Source organism: Berghia stephanieae, chromosome 6 (genome assembly GCF_034508935.2).
Source record: "Berghia stephanieae isolate SIO BIC M18660-M18661 chromosome 6, UCSD_Bste_1.3, whole genome shotgun sequence".
Lineage (NCBI taxonomy): Eukaryota > Metazoa > Mollusca > Gastropoda > Nudibranchia > Aeolidiidae > Berghia > Berghia stephanieae.
In genome coordinates this window covers 19,438,690-19,462,707 of record NC_088365.1, presented here as the reverse complement: position 1 = coordinate 19,462,707, position 24,018 = coordinate 19,438,690, and the positions used below count along the sequence as shown (strand labels likewise).

The 24,018-nt window shown below is 40.0% G+C and overlaps 1 protein-coding gene across 3 annotated transcripts in view; it reads right to left on the bottom strand.

Moving 5' to 3' along the window:
• LOC144974624 (uncharacterized) overlaps window positions 1-23,538 on the bottom strand; it is a 59,216-nt gene extending 35,678 nt beyond the window's left edge. Inside the window, exons 1-5 of one of the 3 annotated variants that reach the window (XM_078917687.1) lie at window positions 23,390-23,538; window positions 14,858-15,172; window positions 13,335-13,366; window positions 9,855-9,969; window positions 6,936-7,330 (exon numbers count right to left, since the gene is read on the bottom strand). In XM_078917687.1, the coding sequence (XP_078773813.1) occupies window positions 7,062-7,330; window positions 9,855-9,969; window positions 13,335-13,366; window positions 14,858-15,172; window positions 23,390-23,399 (741 nt within the window). In that variant the 5' untranslated portion in view covers window positions 23,400-23,538 and the 3' untranslated portion in view covers window positions 6,936-7,061. Of the gene's footprint in view, window positions 1-6,935; window positions 7,387-9,854; window positions 9,970-13,334; window positions 13,367-14,857; window positions 15,173-23,389 lie in introns of those variants that run through there. The other 2 variants (XM_078917689.1, XM_078917688.1) reach the window with 2 other exon arrangements.
• Between the last annotated feature and the right edge of the window lie 480 nt (window positions 23,539-24,018).

The following is a 24,018-nucleotide window of genomic DNA, read 5'->3' as shown; positions in this document are numbered from 1 at the left end:
ATCAAAGTAAAAGATCAGGAACTCGAAAATATAGACACTTTCTGCTATCTCGGAAGTATAATTGACAAGGATGGAGGCACGGAAGCAGAGGTGAAAGCACGAATAGGAAAGGCACAGGCTGCATTCACATCTTTGAACAGAGTTTGGAGAACTAAAGATATCTCCCTTCAACTAAAGCTAAGACTTTTCAACTCAAACGTGAAGTCTGTCCTACTGTATGGATGTGAAACTTGGAACGCATCACAGGCATGTATAAGGAGGGTACAGATTTTCGTAAACAGGTGCATGCGTAAGCTACTCAGAATAAAATGGATGGATAGAATAAAAAATGAAGAAGTATGGAAAAGAACACAGCAGAAACCAGTGGGAGAGGATATAGGAAGAAGACGATGGAGGTGGATTGGACACACGCTTAGAAAGAATGACTCAACTATAACAAAGAAAGTTTTGGACTGGAACCCTCAGGGCAGAAGATCAAGGGGAAGGCTACGAGGAACATGGAGAAGAATTAAAGAAGCTGATATACAGAGAAGTGGTAAGACCTGGAATGAGATAAAAAAAAGTTGGCTCGGGATAGAGAAGGATGGAAACTGTTTGTCTGTGGCCTATACCCTGACCCAGGGTGAAAAAGGCAATGATGATGATGATGATGAATGTACGACTGACTTGCCCTGAGAAAAACAGAACAATAATATTATCACACATCTCAAAATCTACGAGTAATACATGTAAATAGACCATAGTAATACATGTAAACAGACCATAGTAATACATGTAAACAGACCATAGTAATACATGTAAACAGACCATAGTATGTATCTATTTCATTTGTTAAGTTGGGAAATGAGCACTTTCTGCCCGTGCTTGGTCGTTTTATTCAAAAATTACAATACCACTTGTGATGGCATCCACTTTAGAAATTAGTGGCGCTTGAAACAGCTTCAGAGCTTTCTACAAACCCCAAGAGAGACAGATTGAAGGAAATACAAAATAACAATTCGATAGATTTAGAGATTGGTAACTATCAATTGGATTCAATATTCTGATGTCAAGTCGCCCAGCAACGGCGGCCATCGAGGTTTTAAACAAAGAAAATCTGTACTTTTTTATTCTTCATGCTGGCTAGAACTTTTCATATGTCTTGTGATCAGAATGTGTAAAAGTCAAAACATGATCAGATTTGTAATGTTTTTTTATTTCCCTCTGGATACACTTTTATGCTCGTCGGAGCATAAGGGCGTCCGCCATTGTTCCGACAGTTTAGAGCCAGTTACTAAGTTACCATGCGTCATTTCGAGGGAAGTGACGTTACGACTGTTGAAGAGTATTGATCGCAAAGCAGGTAGATCCTTGCTGAAATTTTCTATTATTGTCCTCTGTCCCAAGTCACCCAACGACTCACACAAACAACGGGCCAAGGATTACTATCAAAAAGGAAAGACCCGGGTATGTTTCAAATACTAAAAATACACAGTCCCACTGAGCGATTATTTACAAGGGTAAATTATCTCACCTGTCAGATCAAAACATACATATTGCGACTAAAGATAGTATGCGCTTGGCTAAGAAGCTCATACTATTGCCATCCGGAAGTATAACGGACCAACACAAAAAACTGTGGTTATCTATGAACGTTTATAGTCAGGTTAATACAGTTCAGTGAGCATTACTCATAAACGCGGATGGCAAAGACCAATAACAAAGACCTGAGTGACGCCATCTTCGAACTATCGATATGGTCTAGTGGTATGACACTCGCTTTCGGATCGGAAGGTCCTGGGTTCGAGACTCGCTCGGCACATAGATGAGTCCTTGGAGAAGGCTCTTTACTCACATTTTCTCACCGTACTCAGGTGTAAATGAGTACCTGGCCGTTAACAGCGTTGTATCTGTCCGAAAAATAATATAATTTCGCCTAAAAGGTGTCATGTCCCATCCTACATGTTAATGTTACTGTTGGCCAAGGACCCATTGTAAAGCGCTTTGAGCACGTTTAGTGGATATTGCTCTATATAAAAGCCCATTAATTATTTTTTTTTTTACATATTCATATCCGACTTTCCCCAACTCCCCCACAGAGATGATTTTTAGATTTATATGAAAAAAAATAAAATCGTCCGGAAAAAAAAACCGCAGAATATCCTTCTTAGTCATAAGGCTAACGGATTTGTTTTGTTTTTTAATGAGCATTATATAGCGCAATATCCCCTAAATGTGCTCAATGCGCTTTACAAGTTTATCCCAGTTTCTGTATCGTTAAATGGACAATAGTAATTTATTACTACCCTTGAGACAGGACATCAGTTTATTTCAAAAGTACTTTCTGCCAGACAAACAAATCAAGTTAAGTACTGCAATGTGGGTAAAGGAAACAGAAAAAAAATATCGGCTTTAAAATCAAAACAACAGAAAAAGGAAGAGATCATTTTGGGGGAGAAGATTCTACAAGTAGTCCATATAAAACACTCCCAACTTCAGGTGAAGGAAAAAAGGGATTGAGCAGTCAAAAGTTTGTTGATCTTAAAGAAAAATTTGAGCTTTGGTGTAAATCGATGTTCACTAAAATGTGCTCAATGCTCTTTACAAGAGGTCCCAAGCCAACAGAAATACACGTAGGATAAGGCGTGATTTTGATAAGGCGCTGTTACAATATGTTTTTGTTTTGTTTTTTTTGAGAAATACACCGTCTTTGACCAGATATTCATTTTACACCTGAGTGCGGTGAGAGAATGTGAGTTGAGAGCCTTGTCTAAGGACTCAACATTGCGTTGCCCACAACAGAATTCGAACCAGGGTCTACAGGTCCGAAGGCGAGTGCAATAAAAAAAAATAATTGAGCTTTATATAGTGCAATATCCACTAAATGTGCTCAAAGCGCTTTACAAGGGGTCCCTGGTCAACAGCAACATTTAACATGTAGACGGGGCATGACGCCTGTTAGGCGATATTACAAATTTCCGGACAAAGACAACGCTTTTAACGGCCAGGTACTCATTTTACACCTGAGTACGGTAGAGAATGTGAGAAAATAACCTTTTCCAAGGACTCAACTATGCGCCGAGCGCGAGGCTAAAACCCAGGGCCTTCCGATCCGAAAGCGAGTGTCATACCACTAGACCACATAGCCGCACAATAACAATAAATAATGAAATGGAAGCTATTATTTATTCAATAAAAGGCGATGAATGAAACACAAAGGACGTATGAGGTATTTTGTCCTATGTGTTTCATTCATCTCGTTTTGTTGATAAAGGAGAAACCCGAAACGTCCACAATGTTTTCGATCAATAAAGTCAAGCTTTCTTTTTATTACTTAGTATGTATTATTTTTTCTTTTGAGCTTCAGCAGAAACATTTTCATTAAGAAATATCAAAAGAAGACAGAAGTAAGTAGCCCCGAGCCACAAGTCCCACGGTACCGGAGTAAATATAGCGCTAATCAGACAGTTGTAATTTTTTTTAAATTGAGTTTTATATAGCGCAATATCCACTAAACGTGCTCAAGGGGTCCCTGGTCAACAGCAACATTTAACATGTAGGACGGGACATGACGCCTGTTAGGTGATATTACAATTTTTCGGACAAAGACAACGCTGTTAACATTTTACACCTGAGTACGGTGAGAGAATGTGAGTAAAGAGCATTTTCCAAGGATTCAACTATGCTCCGAGCTCTAGGCTCGAACCCAGGACCTTCCGATCCGAAAGCGAGTGTCGTACCACTAGACCACAAAACCGCAATTACTAGCTACCCTTTGGAATGGGTTCTCTCTAATCAACTGCTATGTTATTTCAGCAGATTAACAAACACCAGCTAATCAATCACTGATGGGTGGACAGCGGAGAGAGGTCAGAAAAAACGTTCGACTAGTCCAGATGTGTAAGTTCCAAGAGCCGTCTAGTTGTGTGTACAGTTGACTAGTCATAAGTCGTAGGTATAGATAGTTCGAAGATGACGTCACTCAGGTCTTTGTTATTGTTTTTTGCCATCCGCGTTTATGAGTAATGCTCACTGAACTGTATTATCCTGACTATAAACGTTCATGGATACACACCGTTTTGTGTGTTGGTCCGTTATACTTCCGGTTGGCAATGTTATGAGCTTCTTAGCCAAACGCATACTATCTATAGATAGTTCGAAGTTGACGTAACTCGAGTCTTTGTTGTTGTTTTTTTTTTTTTTTTGCCATCCGCGTTCATGAGTACTTCTCACTAAACTGTATTAACCAGACTATCAACCTTCAAGGTTACACATAGTTTTGTGTGTTGATCCGTTTTACTTCCGGATGGCAATGTTGTGAGCTTCTTAGCCAGGTGCATACTATCTATAGCAGAGAAACAATACAACATGTCTTTGTTTTTTTCAGTCAGGAAATTCTCAACTAAATTATCGATAAATCATAATAGCTCTCATCTTTCCGAAACTTCATGAACCCGAAAGGTCAAACGAGGGCTCAGACAAGTTGAAGGTCATCACAATTCATTGATATTTGAAGTAAAAAGATCGCTGTCCAGAATAATCCAAAAAGTTATTTTGTCAAAGTGCTGTTTGAAGAAATATGGAGGAGTGGTAAAAAAAAAACAAAGAGAGAGAGAGAGAGGGAGAGAGAGGGAGAGAGGGAGAGAGAGAGGGAGAGGAGAGAGATAAATAGATAGATAGAGAGAGAGGGAGAGAGAGAGAGGGAGAGAGAGAGGGGCGGAGAGAGAAAGAGAGATAGAGAGAGAGAGAGAAACCAACCACCACCATCACCATCATCATCATCATCATCATCATCATCATCGTTGTCTTCGTCATCATCGTCACCACCACCACCATCATCATCCTCATCATCATCCTCCTCCTCCTCATCATCATCATCATCATCATCATCATCATCATCATCATCATCATCTTCATCATTCACATTGAAATATCAGCTCAAAACTCATAAGATATTATTTTTAATCAAATGTTTATTTCAAACAAAAAGACAATGGACATTCAAATAAAACAAGTGTAATAATATGCAAGGTAAAACTATTTACAAATATTTACAGATAACATTTTTGGAAAATATCTCATTAGAACTGACAAATAACATTGTAAAAGATTACATATAAATCACTGTGGTCTGAATAAATTTTTTTGTTTGTAATTGATATTCACCGCACTCAGGTGTAAAATGAATATCTGGCCAAAGACGGTGTATTTCTCAACAAAAAAAGATATTGTAATGGTGAGAATATCAATAATATAAGATATGCAGATGACACAGCACTAATTTCAGACTCAAAAGAAAATTTACAACTACTCCTCAATAAAATAGTCACAGAGAGTGAACGTATGGGGTTATACTTAAATGTAAAAAAGACAGAATGCATGGTTGTATCAAGGAGAGAAAGAAATCCAATATGCAACAATGGAAAAATTATAAAACAAGTTCAGGCATTTAAATATCTTGGATACATAATAACTTCAGATGGCAGATGCAACACAGAAATAAAACTAAGAATTCCAATAGCTAAAGATAGTTTTAATAAAATTAGTCTAATTTTCAAAAACCACAATATCTCAATGACAACAAAACATAGGGTTTTGAAGGCCTACGTATGGTCAGTATTATTATATGGCTGCGAAAGCTGGACAATTACAGAAGACATTAGAAAGAAACTGGAGGCAGCAGAAATCTGGTTTCTTAGAAGGATGTTAAGAATCTCATGGACAGAGAAGAAAACTAATGAAGAAGTATTAGAGCAAGCTGAAACTAAAAGGCTGTTAATTCGTACAATAAGAAAAAGACAAATGCAATTTTTAGGACACCTAAATCGACATAAATGTATTGAACATCTTGTTCTCACAGGAAAGATAGAAGGTAAAAAGAGTAAAGGTAGACCAAGAAAAACATATCTGAATAGTTTGAACAGCTGGGTGACAAAGAAAGAGAAGAGTAATATTAGTTTTCTGAGTTTATCTGATCAGAGAGATGAATGGCGTATCATGATCACCGATGTCTGGCACAGACTTAGTACTTGAAGAAGAAGAAGAAGTAATTGGTATAAGTTTTATTTGTCTATGATGGGATATTTCTTTTTCTTTTTAAAATAATACATGAATATTCACAGGTTGATTGTTGTGTTTTTGTTTTGTTTTTTGGATTATTTTTAAAACTATATTTATGATTTTTATGATTGTATAGCTTCATTTGAAAACTGACAGGTAATTTTGTTTCTGACCACACTCAACTTTGCTTGACTTCCATACTCGACCACAACCAACGGTGATAGAAAAGTCTGGCTTGAAGAAACTTATGAAACCGTTTTTATCGTATTTATAATGTATGCATTTGATATTAAGTTGATATTTTGTGCAACTACATGGAGCAACATTTAAGCTTGATCAGTGACTGCAGTGATAAGAGCGAACTTTGTCCTCGCATTGCATACTTGGGCAAGGCACTTTGTACACACTAGTCCTCTTTACGCAGTTGTGAGAAATTACCTTCTATGATAAGTAAAAATCTGAAAACAACGAGAACGCATGGCAGGCAACATGTATTATATGAATAGAAAACTTGATTCTAATATACTTTTTGGGCGCATTTAGCATGGTAAACCCGTCAAGATACCGACTATAGATGAGCCAAATGTACAACTAACTTGCCTTTAGCGAAATAGACCAATATTATTAAATCTGTCACCTCATATCCTACCAGTAATACATGTAAACAAACCTTAGTATGGATCTATTTAATTTGTTTTGTTGTTCTTGTTTTTAAGGAAGGGGGGGGGGTGATTTGGATTTTTGTTGATGTTTTATTTGATTGTTTGTTTTTTAAGGGGGCCGGAGTTGGGTTTTTTTTTTTGTTTTTTGTTTTTGTTTTTTTTTTTTGTTTTTTTGTTTTTTTTTTTTTGTTGTTGTTGTTTTTTTGGGGGTTTTTTTTTTGGGGGGGGGGGGAGGGTGCAGGGGGGGGGATGCAGGGGGGTGTTGGGGTTTGTTCTTCTTTCTTTGTTTGTTTATTTGTTTTTGTTTTGTCTTTCTTTTTGTTTTGTTTTGTTTTTGTCTTTTTTTTAAAACATGTACAGTTAAATTGAATTGATGATGATGATGATGATGATGATGATTATCATGATAATTATGATAATACCTGCCGACTTTGCTCTCTCTACAGTCGATAATTTTGTTTTGCATAGAGTCTTTGTCTTACTGTTCTTTTTTCTTCTTGGTTGCTTTTTGTTTTTTGAGGGCTTCAGGTTGGTTGCCTGGGACGTGTTGTTTTCTTGGGGAACGGCAGCCGCTCTCTTCCTTTTCTTGATGGAGTCGTACATGTTATTAGACAAGGCTGGAAATGGGACTGGAAGAAAGTGAAAATCCGATGAAGAATGACTTGAAAGTTGGAGTACCAAATAACTATGGAGAAAAATGAATATAAGTGATAAATACGTGACCACGGTAATCAATCTAGTGTTGTGTTATAATCAGTGGTGATAGTGACAATAAATATGTAAATTGGGGCAGCGCGATTCAGGGGTAAAGTAGGTCTTAATTTTAAAAATTGAGCTTTAGGCCTATAGATAGTTCGAAGATGACGTTGCTCAGGTCTTTGTTATTGTTTTTTGTTATCCGCGTTTATGAGTAATGCTCACTGAACTGTATTAACCCGACTATAAACGTTCATGGATACACAGTTTTGTGTGTTGGTCCGTTTTACTTCCGGATGGCAATGTTATGAGCTTCTTAGCCAAGAGCATACTATCTATATAGCGCAATATCCACTAAATGTGCTCAAAGCGCTTTACAAGGGGTCCCTGGTCAACAGCAACATTTAACATGTAGGACGGGACATGCCGCCTGTTAGGCGATATTACAATTTTTCGGACAAAGACAATGCTGTTAACGGCCAGGTACTCATTTTACACCTCAGAACGGTGAGAGAATGTGAGTAAAAAGCCTTTTCTAAGGACTCAACTATGCGCCGACCGCGAGGCTCGAACCCAGGACCTTCCGATCCGAAAGCGAGTGTCATACCACAAGACCAGATAGCCGCACCAAATAATTATGGAGAAAAATGAATATAAGTGATAAATACGTGACCCACCGTATCAATCTGGTGTTGTGTTATAATCAGTGGTGATAGTGACAATAAAAATGTAAATTGGGGCAGCGCGATTCAGGGGTAAGGTAGGTCTATGATTCGTACCCGACATGTTCGGAGTTCGAACACCCACCCGCTGCACTGTGTGGTTATTTGGAGCAAGTCACCTCGCCTAAGCTCAATTTGCGGCGCTGCACTGCGGCTTACGCCTGGGTTATTCCAGTTTTCCCTTCGAATAGACCCTAAAGATACATTTCTTCTATGGGATGAAGTTGGTTTTTATTTCATTTTATTATATTTAAAAGGAAGAACATTTTGAACAATTGCACATAAGCCCTATTTTCACTGCATTAACCCTCTACTTCCCAACTATAGGAAAATCGTCACATTCGTTACGATTAAACCAGCACTTTTATCATTCAGATTTCTTTTGTAAATCACACAATTTAAAGAAAAATAGCTATAAAAATGTGTTGTAGAGTTCGTTTTGCTGATAGCAATATTATGCATAGAATGTGTTTGTTGCTTTCCTGTCTGAGTAAGAAAAAACTATTTTTTTGTGTTGGGTGAGTGTGAAATTTTGGAGAAATTTCTGAAAATGACTGGTAAGGAAAGGGTTAATCTCCACGTCTAGAGCAATTGAGATGATAAATTATCATTGACACTCTGGCTTAATTCTAAAGAGTGAGGAACTGCACCTGAAAGACATTAACCCTCTCACAGCCAGTACATTGGTTGAAATGGTAAGGGGGGGGGGGTTGAATTTCCTCTTTTAACAAAAATAGTGCGGATTTCCGCGGATTCAAGGAATACCATCACCACTGAACTAGATTGGGAACATATAACTCAAAGTCAAAATGTTCAGAATTACAATATCTAACGATTTTCCTTTGTTAAGAAACAAAACTCCCCTCCCAACAACAATACTGAACGTGTATGACGAGACATGACGCCTGTTAGGCGATAATACATTTTTCCCGACAGAGGCTAAGTTGTTACTCATTTTACACCGGAGTACGGTGAGATAATGTGAGTAAAGAGCCTGTTTTTAATGACTCAACTATGCGCTACTCAGAGCAGAACTCGAACCCAGAACATTCCGATCCATAAGGAGCGTGACATACCACTAGACCACGCATCTCTCTAATTAACCATTGTACACGAGAAAACGAGGAAATGAAGACATTACAGTACCTCCATTTTCATTTCGAAAATATCAAAGCAACAAATTAAGGAGCAGACACTGTATCCTACACTTTTTCAGATACATATAGGGAATGAGATTAGCGGAAGAGTAGCTTCCCTTGATTGGACGTCATCCATAGTCTGTGACGTCACCGGCGGAAAAGTTATTAGAGAGAGAACGTCATGTTCGTTGTGCGCATGCGTCTCTCGTTCTCGCTTCCGGTGAAATCGGCTCGAGACACTTCAAAACCAAATTGACGTTCTCTCTGTAAGGTGACGTCCAATCAAGGGACGCTACTCTTCCGCTAATCTCATTCCCTATTCTGTAACTCACTCAATCCTAGAGAATTTTGCTACTTTTCAAAATTGGAAACAATTATTAAAAATGACCATGTACATAGACTGTCTAGCTCTAGATGGTTTTATTCAACTATCATTAACATGTACACATTGAGCTCCTATAATTTGTCTCAGAAAAATGTAATAAATAGGCACGGGGTAAAAGTAACCCCGGGTATACTCTCGGATATAGTCGGTGTTAGGGTTGAGTGAGTTAAGATTTTATTATGCTTGTTTCATAGACTGAATACATACATACCTTCTGGGTCTTGACTTTCATTTGGGGCTAACTTATCAAATGTTCTCTTCTTTCCTTTTTGTTTCAGGTCAATGTTTACGGAATCGTGTATAGGATTGTCGCCTTCTCTGGTTGCCTTGGTGATCCCCCTCGTGGATCTTTACCTTGCAGTTGGTGAGGGGGCTTGAGGCACACGGGAGGGCAAAGGTGTAAATCCCGGTCGACCGTCACGAGACCATCCCGGGTATCGAGCCAACGAGCCACATGAGCTGCTCGCCCCGGTGTGTGACTAAATTTGATCCAAACCCGGTGCCCGAATAGCAGCCCTATCCCGGGCGCCACACTATTGTCCTTATGTCGAGTCCCAACCAGTCCCGTCAATGGCGAAGCGGTCTGCCGCCTAGCCAAATAATACCGCGTTCGTGTCGCCCGGTCGTCGGCACGTCCGAGAAAAAAGCGAACGTCCCATGCATCAATCGATTCGCGGCCTGCCGATTGGAAAATGCGACGGCGGGGATGGCGAACTGACGCGTATATTGTCCCTGAACGTCGAGAGCCAGAGTATGGCAAAAAATGAGCTTTTATCAAAGCTATTGGCCGTTCACTGCGTTGATATCCTCCTTTTACAGGAGACCCACCTTTATTCAGGCGCGCAATCTTCCCGATTCCAGATCCCAGGCTATACGGTGGTCCAACGCGAGGACACTTCGAGGCTCAAAGGAGGGTTAGCGTTTACGCTAAAGAGCCATCGAAGGTAAGGGTCATTGAGAGCGTAACGGACAGCAATGGGGTGAACCGAATTTCCGTGGAAGTAGGTGGACTGTGTTTGCATAATATTTACAAACCACCTAGAGCGACTTGGACTACACCACCGGTACCGGTGGTCAGCCATCCTTCCATCTGTCTGGGAGACTTTAATAGCCACCATCACGAATGGGGCTACCGAGACTGCAACGAGGCAGGAAGACAACTCCGCTCATGGATGGACTGTAATGATCTACACCTAGTGTACGATCCTACAGCCAAGGGTACCTTCCGGGGTACCCGCCATAAGAAGGAGTACACTCCAGACCTCACCCTCGTAACGAAAAGCGCGAACGGTGAACCGCTGCAGGTGAAGCGGACAGTCCTCGGGGACTTTCCGCATAGCCAGCACAGGCCGGTTCTTGTCACAGCTGGGGTGACAATACCGAGGGTGCAGTCTCTCCCACTTTGCAGATGGAATTTCAGGAAGGCTGACTGGGAGGAATTCAGTTCCTATATCGAGCAGGTCTGCCCTGCCATTCCTCCCAAGTCCAAGAATATAACCAGATTTAGTAGGCTACTGGTTAAGAGCGCTCAACGCTCTATTCCACGGGGCAAGCGGAAATTCTACACCCCTTGCTGGACAGCAGAGTCGGAAGAGCTGTACCGAGAGTACCAGCAGACCCAGTCTCAGGACACAGCCGATAGACTACTTCAGTCTCTGGCAGAGGGAAGGAAGCAACGGTGGCAGGAGACCGTGGAAAGTCTCGACTTTACACACTCCAGCCGCCACGCTTGGCGTTTGATAAAGAAATTGGACCCAGATCGGAATTTCGCGAAGGCTGCACCGGAATGCGAGGCAGACACAATTGCCAAGAATATTAAGAACCGTAGTAAGCGGGTCCCTAATCAGGCTTTTGAGCGCGGTGTCCGCAAGGCGTACCGAACGATTTTGGACTCGCTACCTGCGGAGGAGTCGGACTGGACGGCCCCGTTCAGTCCCCGAGAAGTGGGTGCAGCCATTAGCGAAGTAAAGAACGGCAAAGCAGCAGGGATAGATGGTGTATATCCCGATATGGTGACGCATCTGGGCCCCAGGGCACGGGCCTGGCTAGCAGAGGCAATGTCGGACGTCCTTGCAAAAGGAAAGCTTCCACAAGTGTGGAAGCACGCGAAGATAGTTGCCATCCTGAAGCCAGGGAAGCCGGCGAAGGAGGCAGACAGTTACAGACCCATATCGCTGCTGAGCTGTCTTTACAAATTGTTGGAGCGTGTTCTATTAAACCGATGGGGGCCGGTCCTAGACGCTGCCCTGCCACCAGAGCAGGCAGGCTTCAGGGAAGGGAGGTGCACCACGGAGCAGGTCATTGCCCTTACAGAGCATATTGAGCACGGGTTCGAGAGAAAACAGCAAACAGGTGCTGTGTTTATAGACCTATCAGCGGCGTACGATACGGTCTGGTGCGATGGGTTAATGCTCAAACTTGCAAAAATCATAAGGTGCAAAAAGACCTTGAAGTTGTTCTCTTCGATCTTAGGGGAAAGGCAATTCCACGTCGCGCTGGGAGACGTCACGAGCAAAGTAAGGAAATTGAAGAATGGGGTCCCTCAGGGTCGGTACTTGCGCCAATGTTGTTTAACGTTTACATTAGCGATATGCCGAACACTTCCTCCCTGAGGCTGGGATACGCAGACGACTGGGCACTCGTTACTCAGAGTAAAGTGTGGACCCGTCTCGAGAGCGTACTCAGCGAGGACGTCACCAGACTCAAATCCTACTTTGACAAGTGGTACCTGAAGATGAACACTTCAAAAACCGTGGCCACTGCATTTCACTTATGCAGTGGTTGGCACACCCGTAAACTGAATGTCCTAGTCGGGGACCAGCCACTCCCATATGAGCCGCGTCCAAAATATTTAGGGGTGACGTTGGATCGCAGCCTTACCTATCGGGCTCATCTCGAAGGGGTTGCCCGGAAGATAGAGAAGCGGAATAGTCTTCTGAGGAAGTTGGCGGGATCGACTTGGGGCGCTAGCCAAGCGCTCCTGAGAACATCCGCCCTGGCACTATGCTATTCCACCGCGGAGTATTGCGCTCCAGTGTGGGGTAGAAGCAGAAACGTTGAGAAGGTGGATGTAAAACTTCGCAAGTCGATGCACATAGTGTCGGGAACGCTAGCAACAACCCCTAGAGAATGGGGCCCGGTAATGGCAGCGATCCAGCCCCCCGATGTCCGGAGAGAGACCATTACGGGAAACTGGCTGAGTAAGATCAAAGAGAGAGGGAATGGGGATACCCCTCTCATGCGCATAATGAACGGTGCCCCCGTTTCGAGCCGAAATAAGTCCCGGCAACCCTTGTACGCAGAATCCCTGACTACGGACAGAGCTGCACATACGAGATGGAAGTCGGTTTGGACGAATTCAATCCCTCGTGGGGGCGGGGACCTACACTCCTCTAAGCTTGGTGAGAAGTTGCCAGGCTTTGATACCAGTAAGAGGAGACACTGGGTAGCTGCGAATCGGCTTCGGTCGAGGAGCTGCCTAACGGCCGGTGCGTTACATCAGTGGGGTCTAACTTCCTGTCCTTTATGTCCACGCTGTGGACAAGAACCCGAAACGGCAGAGCATCTAGTCGAAAGGTGTGTTGTGACGATGCTACCAGGCGGGTTCGCGACGGTGCACGAATGCGGACCGGACTTTGCTGATTGGGTCGATCGTCATAACATAATAGTGTGAACCATAAGAAGCTGCTGCCTTGGTGATAGCCACCTCTGTGCTTGGTGGATCTTATTTGAAAAGACGAGCGATATAACATTGTGTGATCATGATGGTCATGATATTGATGATGATGATGATGATGATGATGATGATGATGATGATGATGATGATGATGATGATGATGATGATGATGATGATGATGATGATAATGATGACAATGACCTTGGTGGTGGCGGTGATTGTAATGTTGGTGGTGGTGCTGGTGATGATATTAGGGAGTTAACGATAACGTTTCCAGCCTACAACGATCGATGAACAGCGAAGAAGAAAGCTAGATCTGTCCTGAGAGTCGTAGGACAGATCTTCGTTTTCTTCATCGTCGTTCTTTGTAGGTTGGGCACGTAATCAATCGTTAACTTGGTAACGACAATGACGACTTCGAAGACAATTAATTTTATTGTTGTGGTGATGACAATAATGAACAATTAGGAAGAAAACGTGCGGCTATGTGGTCTAGTGGTATGACACTCGCTTTCGGATCTGAAGGTCCTGGGCTCGAGCCTCGCTCGGCGCATAGTTGAGTCCTTGGAGAAGGCTCTTTACTCACATTCTCTTTCCGTACCCAGGTGTAAAATGAGTACCTGGCTGTAAACAGCGTTGTCTCTGTCCGAAAAAATTGTAACATCACCTAACAGGCGTTGTCCCGTCCTAAATGTTAAATGTTGCTGTTGGCCAGGGACCCCTTGTAAAGCGCTTTGAGCACATTTAGTGGATACTGCGCTATATACAAGCTCAATAATTAAATAATTAAGAAAACAGCTACGATTATCCCTCATTTACAGCGGCCATTAATCACGAGATAACGCATCAAACAAATTGAGCGTTCGTTGACGCAATTTTTTACCACTTAATGGGTTCAAAGCTAGGACTTCATATACTATAGATGTCGCTGGTTCAAAGAGATACCAGGCCAATAGCAAACACTGAACATGCAGGACGAGATATAATTTAAAGCCTTTTCGGCAAATTGCGGAGTTGTTTTGTTTTGTTGGGTTTTTTTGTGTGTTATTTTTTTACAGCGAAATGCTGTTACAAGCCATTATTTACTCATTTTATTCCTAAGTCCTGTGAGACATGTGTGTAAGAGAATTTTCAATGACTCAACTTTGTGCCTTCCAGATCGGGCTAGAATCAATGACCTACAATCCGAGGGCGAGTGTCATACCACAAGTCCACAAAGCCACACTAGATAAAATTATAATATTATACAATGATAAGAATGATAAGAAGACGATGGAGGTGGATTGGACACACGCTTAGAAAGAATGACTCCACTATAACAACGAAAGTATTGGACTGGAACCCTCAGGGCAGAAGATCAAGGGGAACGCCACGAGGAACATGGAGAAGAATTAAAGAATCTGATATACAGAGAAGTGGTAAGACCTGGAATGAGATAAAAAAAAAAAAAAAGTTAGCTATGTGGCCTATACCCTGACCCAGGGTGAAAAAGGCAATGATGATGATGATGATGATGATGATGATACAATGATAATTACCTTCTAAATCCACTGAATCATTCCTAGGTGTCGACGCCAACGCCGGGCTCCATTCAGCGTGGAATTTTTCCCATTCCTCCGTCGATAAATTTAGGTCAAAGTTCAGGTCAATCATATCAGAGGAGATGTCTTCAAAGTCACAAAAACCTTGTAATGTGTCTTCCTCGGATGCTTCCTGAGCAATCCCAAAAAGCACATCTAAGCTCAGCTGTTTAGACACTTGCTCCTCTGAGGTCGGAGGAATCTTCAGTAGATTTTCTATATCGACCAATGGCATGGGGTCTTCATTGCTCGATGTTTTACGATCTTCAATATCTGGGGAAAAAATGAAATAGATAGATAGATAGATAGATAGATAGATAGATAGATAGATAGATAGATAGATAGATAGATAGATAGATAGATAGATAGATAGATAGATAGATAAATAGATAGATAGATAGGTAGAGAGATAGATAGATAGATAGATAGGTAGATAGATAGATAGATAGATGGATAGATAAATAGATAGATAGATAGATAGATAGATAGATAGATAGATAGATAGATAGATAGATAGATAGATAGATAGATAGATATGTTAGGGAACAGGTATAAGCGAACAAAATAATATGAACATTTATACAGCGCATTTTTAAGGATTAATCATGATCAATGCACATTACAATGTTAGTAGTAGTAGTAGTAGTAGTAGTAGTAGTAGTAGTAGTAGTAGTAGTAGTAGTAGTAGTAGTAGTAGTAGTAGTAGAAAAAAAAACTTGAGCTTTTATATAGCGCAATATCCACTAAATGTGCTCAAAGCGCTTTACAAGGGGTCCCTTGTCAACAGCAACATTTAACATGTAGGACGGGACATAACGCCTGTTAGGCGATATTACAAATTTTTGGACAAAGACAACGCTGTTAACAGCCAGGTACTCATTTTACACCTGAGTACGGTGAGAGAATGTGAGTAAAGAGCCTTCTCCAAGGACTCAACTATGCGCCGAGCGAGGCTCGAACCCAGGACCTTCCGATCCGAAAGCGAGTGTCATACTACAAGACCACATAGCCGCACAAGTAGTAGTAGTAGTAGTAGTAGTAGTAGTAGTAGTAGTAGTAGTAGTAGTAGTAGTAGTAGTAGTAGTATAGTAGTAGTATAGTAGTAGTAGTAGTAGTAGTAGTAGTAGTAGTAGTAGTAGTAGTAGTAGTAGTAGTAGTAGTAGAAGTAATACTTTTATTCCGACAAAGACAACGAACGACCATGTACTCATTTTACACCTGAGTACGGTGAGAGAATGTGAGTAAAGAGCCTTTTCCAAGGACTCAACCCTGCGCCACTCAGATCGGATCTCGAAAGCTGGACCTTCCGATCCGAAAGCGAGAGTCATACCACTAGGCACCCATCACAGAAAACAAGGAGGGGCGCTGTTCTGTCGAGCACATAGCCTCACTATTAATTAAAATTTATTTCTAACTTCAACAAATTTTGGAGTAAAAACATAGTTCTTGGTATCAAACCTATTGTAAATTTGACGCTGATCACGAATATGACGTCAAAACAGCGAAAATCCGGGGAGAAAATTGTCCCCGATAGCCTCTTACAATATTAAGCAAGGCGGGCTTTGCGAGCCAGCGACCGTCCCCCTTCTCGTTGGACAGGTATTCGGCCACACACACACACACACACACACACACACACACACACACACTGCGTTTCCACTCCGATTTGCCTGTCCCTCGATTGTCCCTGGATGAGAACTGAGGGTGTATGGAGCCTTTATGGGAAGTAATCACCTCCCGTCTATAAAAACAAAAAGAGAGAGAGAGAGATGGAGAGAGAGAGAGAGAGAGAGAGAGAGAGAGAGAGAGCAGAAATCCTGTATCCGACGTATACTGTTCTGCAGGTCTGATAACCCAATTCCTTATGGGCCCATTATTGTAATGGTAATCTCAAAAAAATGACTCAAAATATTGTCCATTACAACAATGTTAAACTAGGCCCATAATTGGGTTCGGATGTCAGACCTGCATATATGTAACACGTCGCCTGTATAATTCCTATCTATGACTATTCTAATCGTTTTATAGTGTACATTACTATTCATAAAATTATAAAACATAAAATTGATATATTATTAATTTTATACTGTATACTTTAACGTTCTTTATCTCTGCATTATTCAATCTTTTTATACTAACATCTTTGTAAATTTAATGTTTTACGTCGCCAATTGCATGCTTCCTAACGCCCAAATGATTTATTTATTTATTTATTTAAACACAAAGGCACTTAGGAACACAATTAAATGGGGGGGGGGTGTGAATAAATCATCATTATCATTATTATTATTATAATTTTTATTATTATTATCATTATTATTATTATTATTATTATTATTATTATTATTTATTATTTATTATTATTATTATTATTATTATTATTATTATTATTATTTCCTTTTCAGACCCCCCCTCCCCCCCCCCTTCTCTATCTACCTTTTCTTGTGTGTGTGTGTGTGTGTGTGTGTGTGTGTGTGTGTGGGTGGGTGTGTGTGCATGTGCGATTAGGGCCAAGTTCTGAAACTGTTGATTTCCTACCTAGGTGCACTTATTCGCATATATGTCGCTTCCTACCTGTCGTGTTTACCTAATTACGTGCATTATGACAATATGGTCATTTATTGGTAAATCCTTGACACCCCCCCCCCCTCCACACGGGATCGTCTCTGCCCCCATTGTTCATTACACACCAGCTTTTACTCAAATTTTACACATGACGGTTTATCCACTGCTAATCAGCACGCGAAAAACAGATCACTGTTGTCTTCTGCTGTACGTCACCGATCACCATTCCAAGTGTGTTACGTTTATGACTAGACCTAGTAGAGTCTTATTGTCACCAAATTTAAGAACGCTTCCCTTTTGTGTGTGTGTGTGTGTGTGTGTGTGTGTGTGTGTGTGTGTTTAATTTGGGGTTTTTTTTTAACATATAATATGTAAAATATAATTTTATCGGCGGACAATACGCCATCGAAAATCGTTTAATTAAAGTATCTTTAGCTATTACAAAATTTGGTAGATTATGTTTGTGTCAAGGCGCCGTGATGTCGCGTCAACGAGGAGAAAAAAAAGTACAACCAAAAAAAAAAAATTTAATTAAATTAAAAAGGTGATAATAACTGTCATATTATGTCATTACATTGGAAATTATGAAAGTCGGAAAACTGTTTTATTTTGTATAAAATTCATTATAAATTTTACGGTGATCAAGAACGATATCTTTTGTTCATCTACCTCTTGCTGACTCAAAATTTATAAAAATATTATTTTAAAAAGTAATAACAGCAATTATATGGCGGAATATCCACTAGACGTGCTCAAAGCGCGTCACAAAGGGTCCCAAGAAAGCAGCAATACTAAACGAGACATGACGCGTGTCAGGCGATATTACAACTTTTTATTCCGACAAAGACAACGAACGGCCATGTTCTCACTTTACACCTGAGTACTGTGAGAGAATGTGAGTAAAGGTCCCTTTCCAAGGACTCAACTCTGCGCCACTTTGAGCGGGTCTCGAAACCTGGATCCTCCGATCCGAAAGCGAGAGTCATACCACTAGACCCCATCACAGAACAGGGAAGGGCACTGTATGTTCTGTCGGCCACATAGTCTCACTCTTGATTAAAATTTATTTCTAATTTCATCAATTTTTGGAGTAAAAACATAGTTCTTGGTATCAAACCTATTGTAAATTTGACGCTGATCACAAACCTGACGTCAAAACAGCGAAAAAACGCCCCAATCGCCTCAAAAAGCAAGGCGGGCTTTGCGAGCGAGCAACCGTCCCCCTTCTCGTCGGCCAGGTATTTGGACACACACACACACACACACACTGCGTTTTCACTCCGATTTGCCCGTCCCTCGATGAGAAGTGAGTGTGTATGGAGTCTTTAAGGGATGTCATCACCTATTAATATTGTTATTATTATTATTATTATTATTATTATTATTATTATTATTATTATTATTATTATTATTATTATTATTATTATTATTATTATTATTATTATCAGCATCACAATGACTATTATTATTTCCTTCTCATACTCCCCCCCCCCTCTCTCTCTCTCTCTCTCTCTCTCTCTCTCTCTCTCTCTCTCTCTCTCTCCTTTACTTTTGTGTATGTGTGTGTGTGTGTGTGTATGTGTTTGTGCGATTAGGGCCAAGCTCTGACAACTCTCCTCCTAGGTGCACTGATTCGCATGGCTAAGAAGCTCATAACATTGTCATCCGGAAGTATAGCGGACCAACACACAAAACTGTGTGTATCCATGAACGTTTATAGTCGGGTTAATACAGTTCAGTGAGCATAACTCATAAACGCGGATGGCAAAAAACAATAACAAAGACCTGATTGACGTCATCTTCCAACTGTCTATATGTCGCTTCCTACCCGTCGTGTTTACCTAATTACGTAAATTATGACAATATGGCCATTTATTGGTAAATCCCCCCCCCCGCCCCCTTTTCCACACGTGATCGTCTCTGCCCCCATTGTTCATTACACACCGACTTTTACTCAAATTTTACACACGACGGTTTATCCACTGCTAATCAACACGCGATAAACAGATAGCTGTTGTCTGCTGATGTACATCACCATTCCAAGTGTATTACGATTATGACTAGGCAGATAGTAGAGCTTTTATTATCACCAAATTTAAGAACGCATCCTTTTTTTTTTGCGTGTGTATTTATTGCAAAAGTATTTTCTTTAAACATATAAAATGTAAAATATAATTTTATCGGCACAAAATACGCCATGGAAAGTCGATTGATTAAAGTATCTTTAACTATTTCAAAATTTACAAAATTTGACTTGCTACCCATCGTGTTCACATAAGAAGTCTAATGGTAAAATATGAAAACATGATCATTTGTTGATAAATCGTTGACCCCGAAAGCGAGAGTCATACCACTAGGCACCCATCACAGAACAAGGAGGGGCACTGTTCTGTCGAGCAAATAGCCTCACTATTAATTAAAATTTATTTCTAATTTCAACAACTTTTGGAGTAAAAACATAGTTCTTGGTATCAAACCTATTGTAAATTTGACGCTGATCACGAATCTGACGTCAAAACAGCGAAAATCCGGAAAATAATTGTCCAATTTTTTATACTGCCACGCCCCCGATAGCCTCTTACAATATTAAGGCAAGGCGGGCTTTGCGAGCGAGCGACCGTCCTCCTGCTTGTCGGCCAGGTATTTACACACACACACACACCCACACACACCCACACACACACACACACACACACTGCGTTTTCACTCCGAGTTGCCTGTCCGACTATCGTCCCTAGATTAGAACTGAGGGTGTATGGAGCCTTTAAGGGAAGTAATCACCTCCCGTCTATAAAAACAATAAGAGAGAGAGAGAGAGAGAGAGAGAGAGAGAGAGAGAAAGAGAGAGAGAGAGAGCAGAAATCCTGTATCCGACGTGTACTGTTCTGCAGGTCTGATAACCCAATTCCTTATGGACCCATTGTTGTAATGGAAATCTAAAAAAATAGACGCAAAATATTGTCCATTACAACAATGTTAAACTAGGCCCATAATTGAGTTCGGATGACAGACCTGCTTGTATGTAACACGTCTCCTGTATAATTCCTATCTATGACTATTCTAAGCCGTTTTATAGTGTACATTACTAATCATAAAATTATAAAACATAAAATTAATATATATATATATATATATATATATATATATTATATATAATATATATATTGTTATTTTATACCGTATACCTTAAAGTTCTTTATCTCTATATTATTCAATGCTTTTATACTAATAATATCTTTGTAAATTTAATGTTTTACGTCATCAATTGCCTGCTTCTTGTGTCTGTCTCCCAAATGATTTATTTATTTATTTCAACACACAGGTACTTAGGAACAAGATTCTGTGTGTGTGTGTGTGTGTGTGTGTGTGTGTGTGTGTGTGTTTATTGCAAAAGTATTTGGGTTTGTTTTTGTTTTTTTTAAACATATAAAATGTAAAATATAATTTTATAGGCGGAAAATACGCCATCGAAAATCGTTTAACTAATGTATCTTTAACTATTTCAAAATTTGGTAGATTATGTTTGTGTCAACGTCGCCGTGATGTCGCGTCAACGAGGAGACAAAAAAGTACAACCCAAAAAAAAATATTTAATTAAATTAAAAATTTGATAATAACTGTCATATTATGTCATTACATAGTAAATTACGAAAGTCGGAAAACTGTTTTATTTTGTATGAAATCCTTTATAAATTTTACTGTGATCAAGAACGATATCTTTTGTTCTTCTACCTCTTCCTGACTCAAAATTTATAAAAATATTATTTAAAAAAAAATAATAACACAGCATTTATTTGGCAGAATATCCACTAGACGTGCTCAAAGCGCTTTACAAGGGGTTCCAAGCCAACAGCAATAATTAACATGAAGGACGAGACATGACGCCTGTCAGGCGATATTACAATTTTTTGCCTACAAAGGCAACGATAGGCCATGTATTCACTTCACACCTGAGTACGGTGAGAGAATGTGAGTAAAGAGCCTTCTCCAAGGACTCAATTCTGCGCCACTCAGAGCGGGTCTCGAAACCTGGACCTTCCGATCCGAAAGCGATAGTCATACCACTAGGCACCCATCACAGAACAGGGAGGGGCACTGTTCTTAGGCCACACAGCCTCACTATTAATTAAAATTTATTTCTAATTTCAACAATTTTTGGAGTAAAGACATAGTTCTTGGTATCAAACATATAGTAAATTTGACGCTGATCATGAATCTGACGTCAAAATAGCGAAAATCCGAAAAAATATTGTCCAATTTATTATACTGCCACGCCGCCGATCACCTCGAAAAATATAGGCGGGCTTTGCGAGCGAACGACCGCCCCCCTTCTCGTCGGCCAGGTATTTGGCCACACACACAAACTGCGATTTCACTCCGATTTGCCCGTCCCTCGATCGTCCCTGGATGAGAACTGAGAGGGTATAGAGCATTTAAGGGAAGTAATCACCTCCCGTCTGGAGAGAGAGAGAGAGAGAGAGAGAGAGAGAGAGAGAATATATTATTATTATTATTAATTATTATTATTATTATTATTATTATTATTATATTATTATTATTATTATTATTATTATTATTATTATTATCAGCATCACCATGACTATTATTATTATTTCCTTCTCATACTCCCCCTCTCTCTCTCTTACCCCCCCCCCCTCTCTCTCTCTGTCTCTCATACTCCCCCCCCCCCTCTCTCTCTACCTTTTCTTTTGTGTGTGTGTGTGTGTGTGTGTGTGTGTGTGTGTTCGCATATATGTCGCTTCCAACCCGTCGTGTTTACCTAATTAGGTAAATCATGACAATATGGTCATTTATTGGTAAACCGTTGAACCCCCCCCCCCCCCTTTTTTTTTTTTCCACACGGGATCGTCTCTGCTCCCATTGTTCATTACACACCGACTTTTACTCAAATTTTACACACGACGGCTTATCCACTGCTAATAATCAGCACGCGAAAGACTTGAGCGCTGTTGTCTGCAGCTTGCTGTATGTCACCATTCCAATTGTGTTACGTTTATGACTAGGTAGATAGTAGAGCTTTGTCACCAAATTTTTTTTTGTGTGTGTGTTTATTGCAAAGTAAATTTTTTTTAAACATATAAAATGTAAAATATAATCTTATCGGCGCAAAATACGCCATCGGAAATCGTTAAATTAAAGTATCTTTAACTATTTCAAAATTTGGTAGATTTTTTTCAATGCCCTGTAAAATATCCTTTGGTAATCGTCCCTTGTTTTAGAGGCAGATATTTCCTCCATTAGAAGAAGATAGATGAATTGGTAAATAGACAAACAGCTAGATAGATGGGTGCAATAGATAGAAGGATGGACGGGAATATAGATAGTATGCGCTTGGCAAAGAAGCTCATAACATTGCCAACCGGAAGTATAACGGACCAACACACAAAACTATGTGTAACCATGAACTTTTATAGCCTGGATAATGCGGTTAAGTGAGAATTACTCATAAACGTGGATGGCAAAAAATCAATAACAACTTCCTTCTATCTATAGATAGATAGATAGATAGATAGATAGATAGATAGATAGATAGATAGATAGATAGATAGATAGAAAGATAGATAGATAGATATTGAATCGTGTTTGATACAAATATGGTACGAAAAGTGCTCGACATTAGGCTAATTAGGCCTAGTAGAAAACGGTAAGGGCTGCCTGAAGCCGGTGATCGTAAAATACTCTTTCGCTAATTAGGCCTGAAACATTAATATAGGCTGTCTCAAACATTGTGGTAAATATTAAAATAATAATAGATAAGATAGATAGATAGATAGATAGATAGATAGATAGATAGATAGATAGATAGATAGATAGATAGATAGATAGATAGATAGATAGATAGATAGATAGTATAGAATAGAAAAGAAAAAGAAAACTTTATTGAAGTAATATGAAAATACTCACTTAATACCATCTTTTATCTGTATATATCTTGTCACTCAAATCAATAGGGATGTCAAATCACTTGAAATGAAAATCAGAATCACTGTCACAATACAATGTTCGATAGATTCAAACTCTTGATGTCACAAATTAATTGTTTTATCTCAAAGTCAAAGTATTGCAAAAAAAAAGAGGAAAAAAAAATTTAGTTGTAAAGTCCTTTGACAATTAAACAATTAAAAACTTTACAGTGTATCTAGAAATTTCAAAGTGATAAGAAGATTTAAAAAATTAAATTTATTTTTAAAAAAAAATTTTCCTAAAAAATTTAAAATTTTACAAAAAAGGAAAATGTTTCAAAAAAAAAACACATAAAAAAAATCCCCAGACAATCAGGCCAGGCACTTTACCAATTTTTTTGGGGAAAAAAAAGGGGAAACAGGATCAAACCCCATTCCTATTCGATCCACCCCCCACCCCAAAACCCCATTAAGGGGAAACTCTAAAACAAAAATTCCCCCTCTCATGGCCCAAAAAAACCCCCCTTTGGAAAAAAACCCCCAACCCTTTCCAGAACCCACTCACAACCCTTTAAAAAAAGGGGGTTTTTTGTGGAGAAAACCCCCGGGGGGGGCCCCCTACCCCCCCCC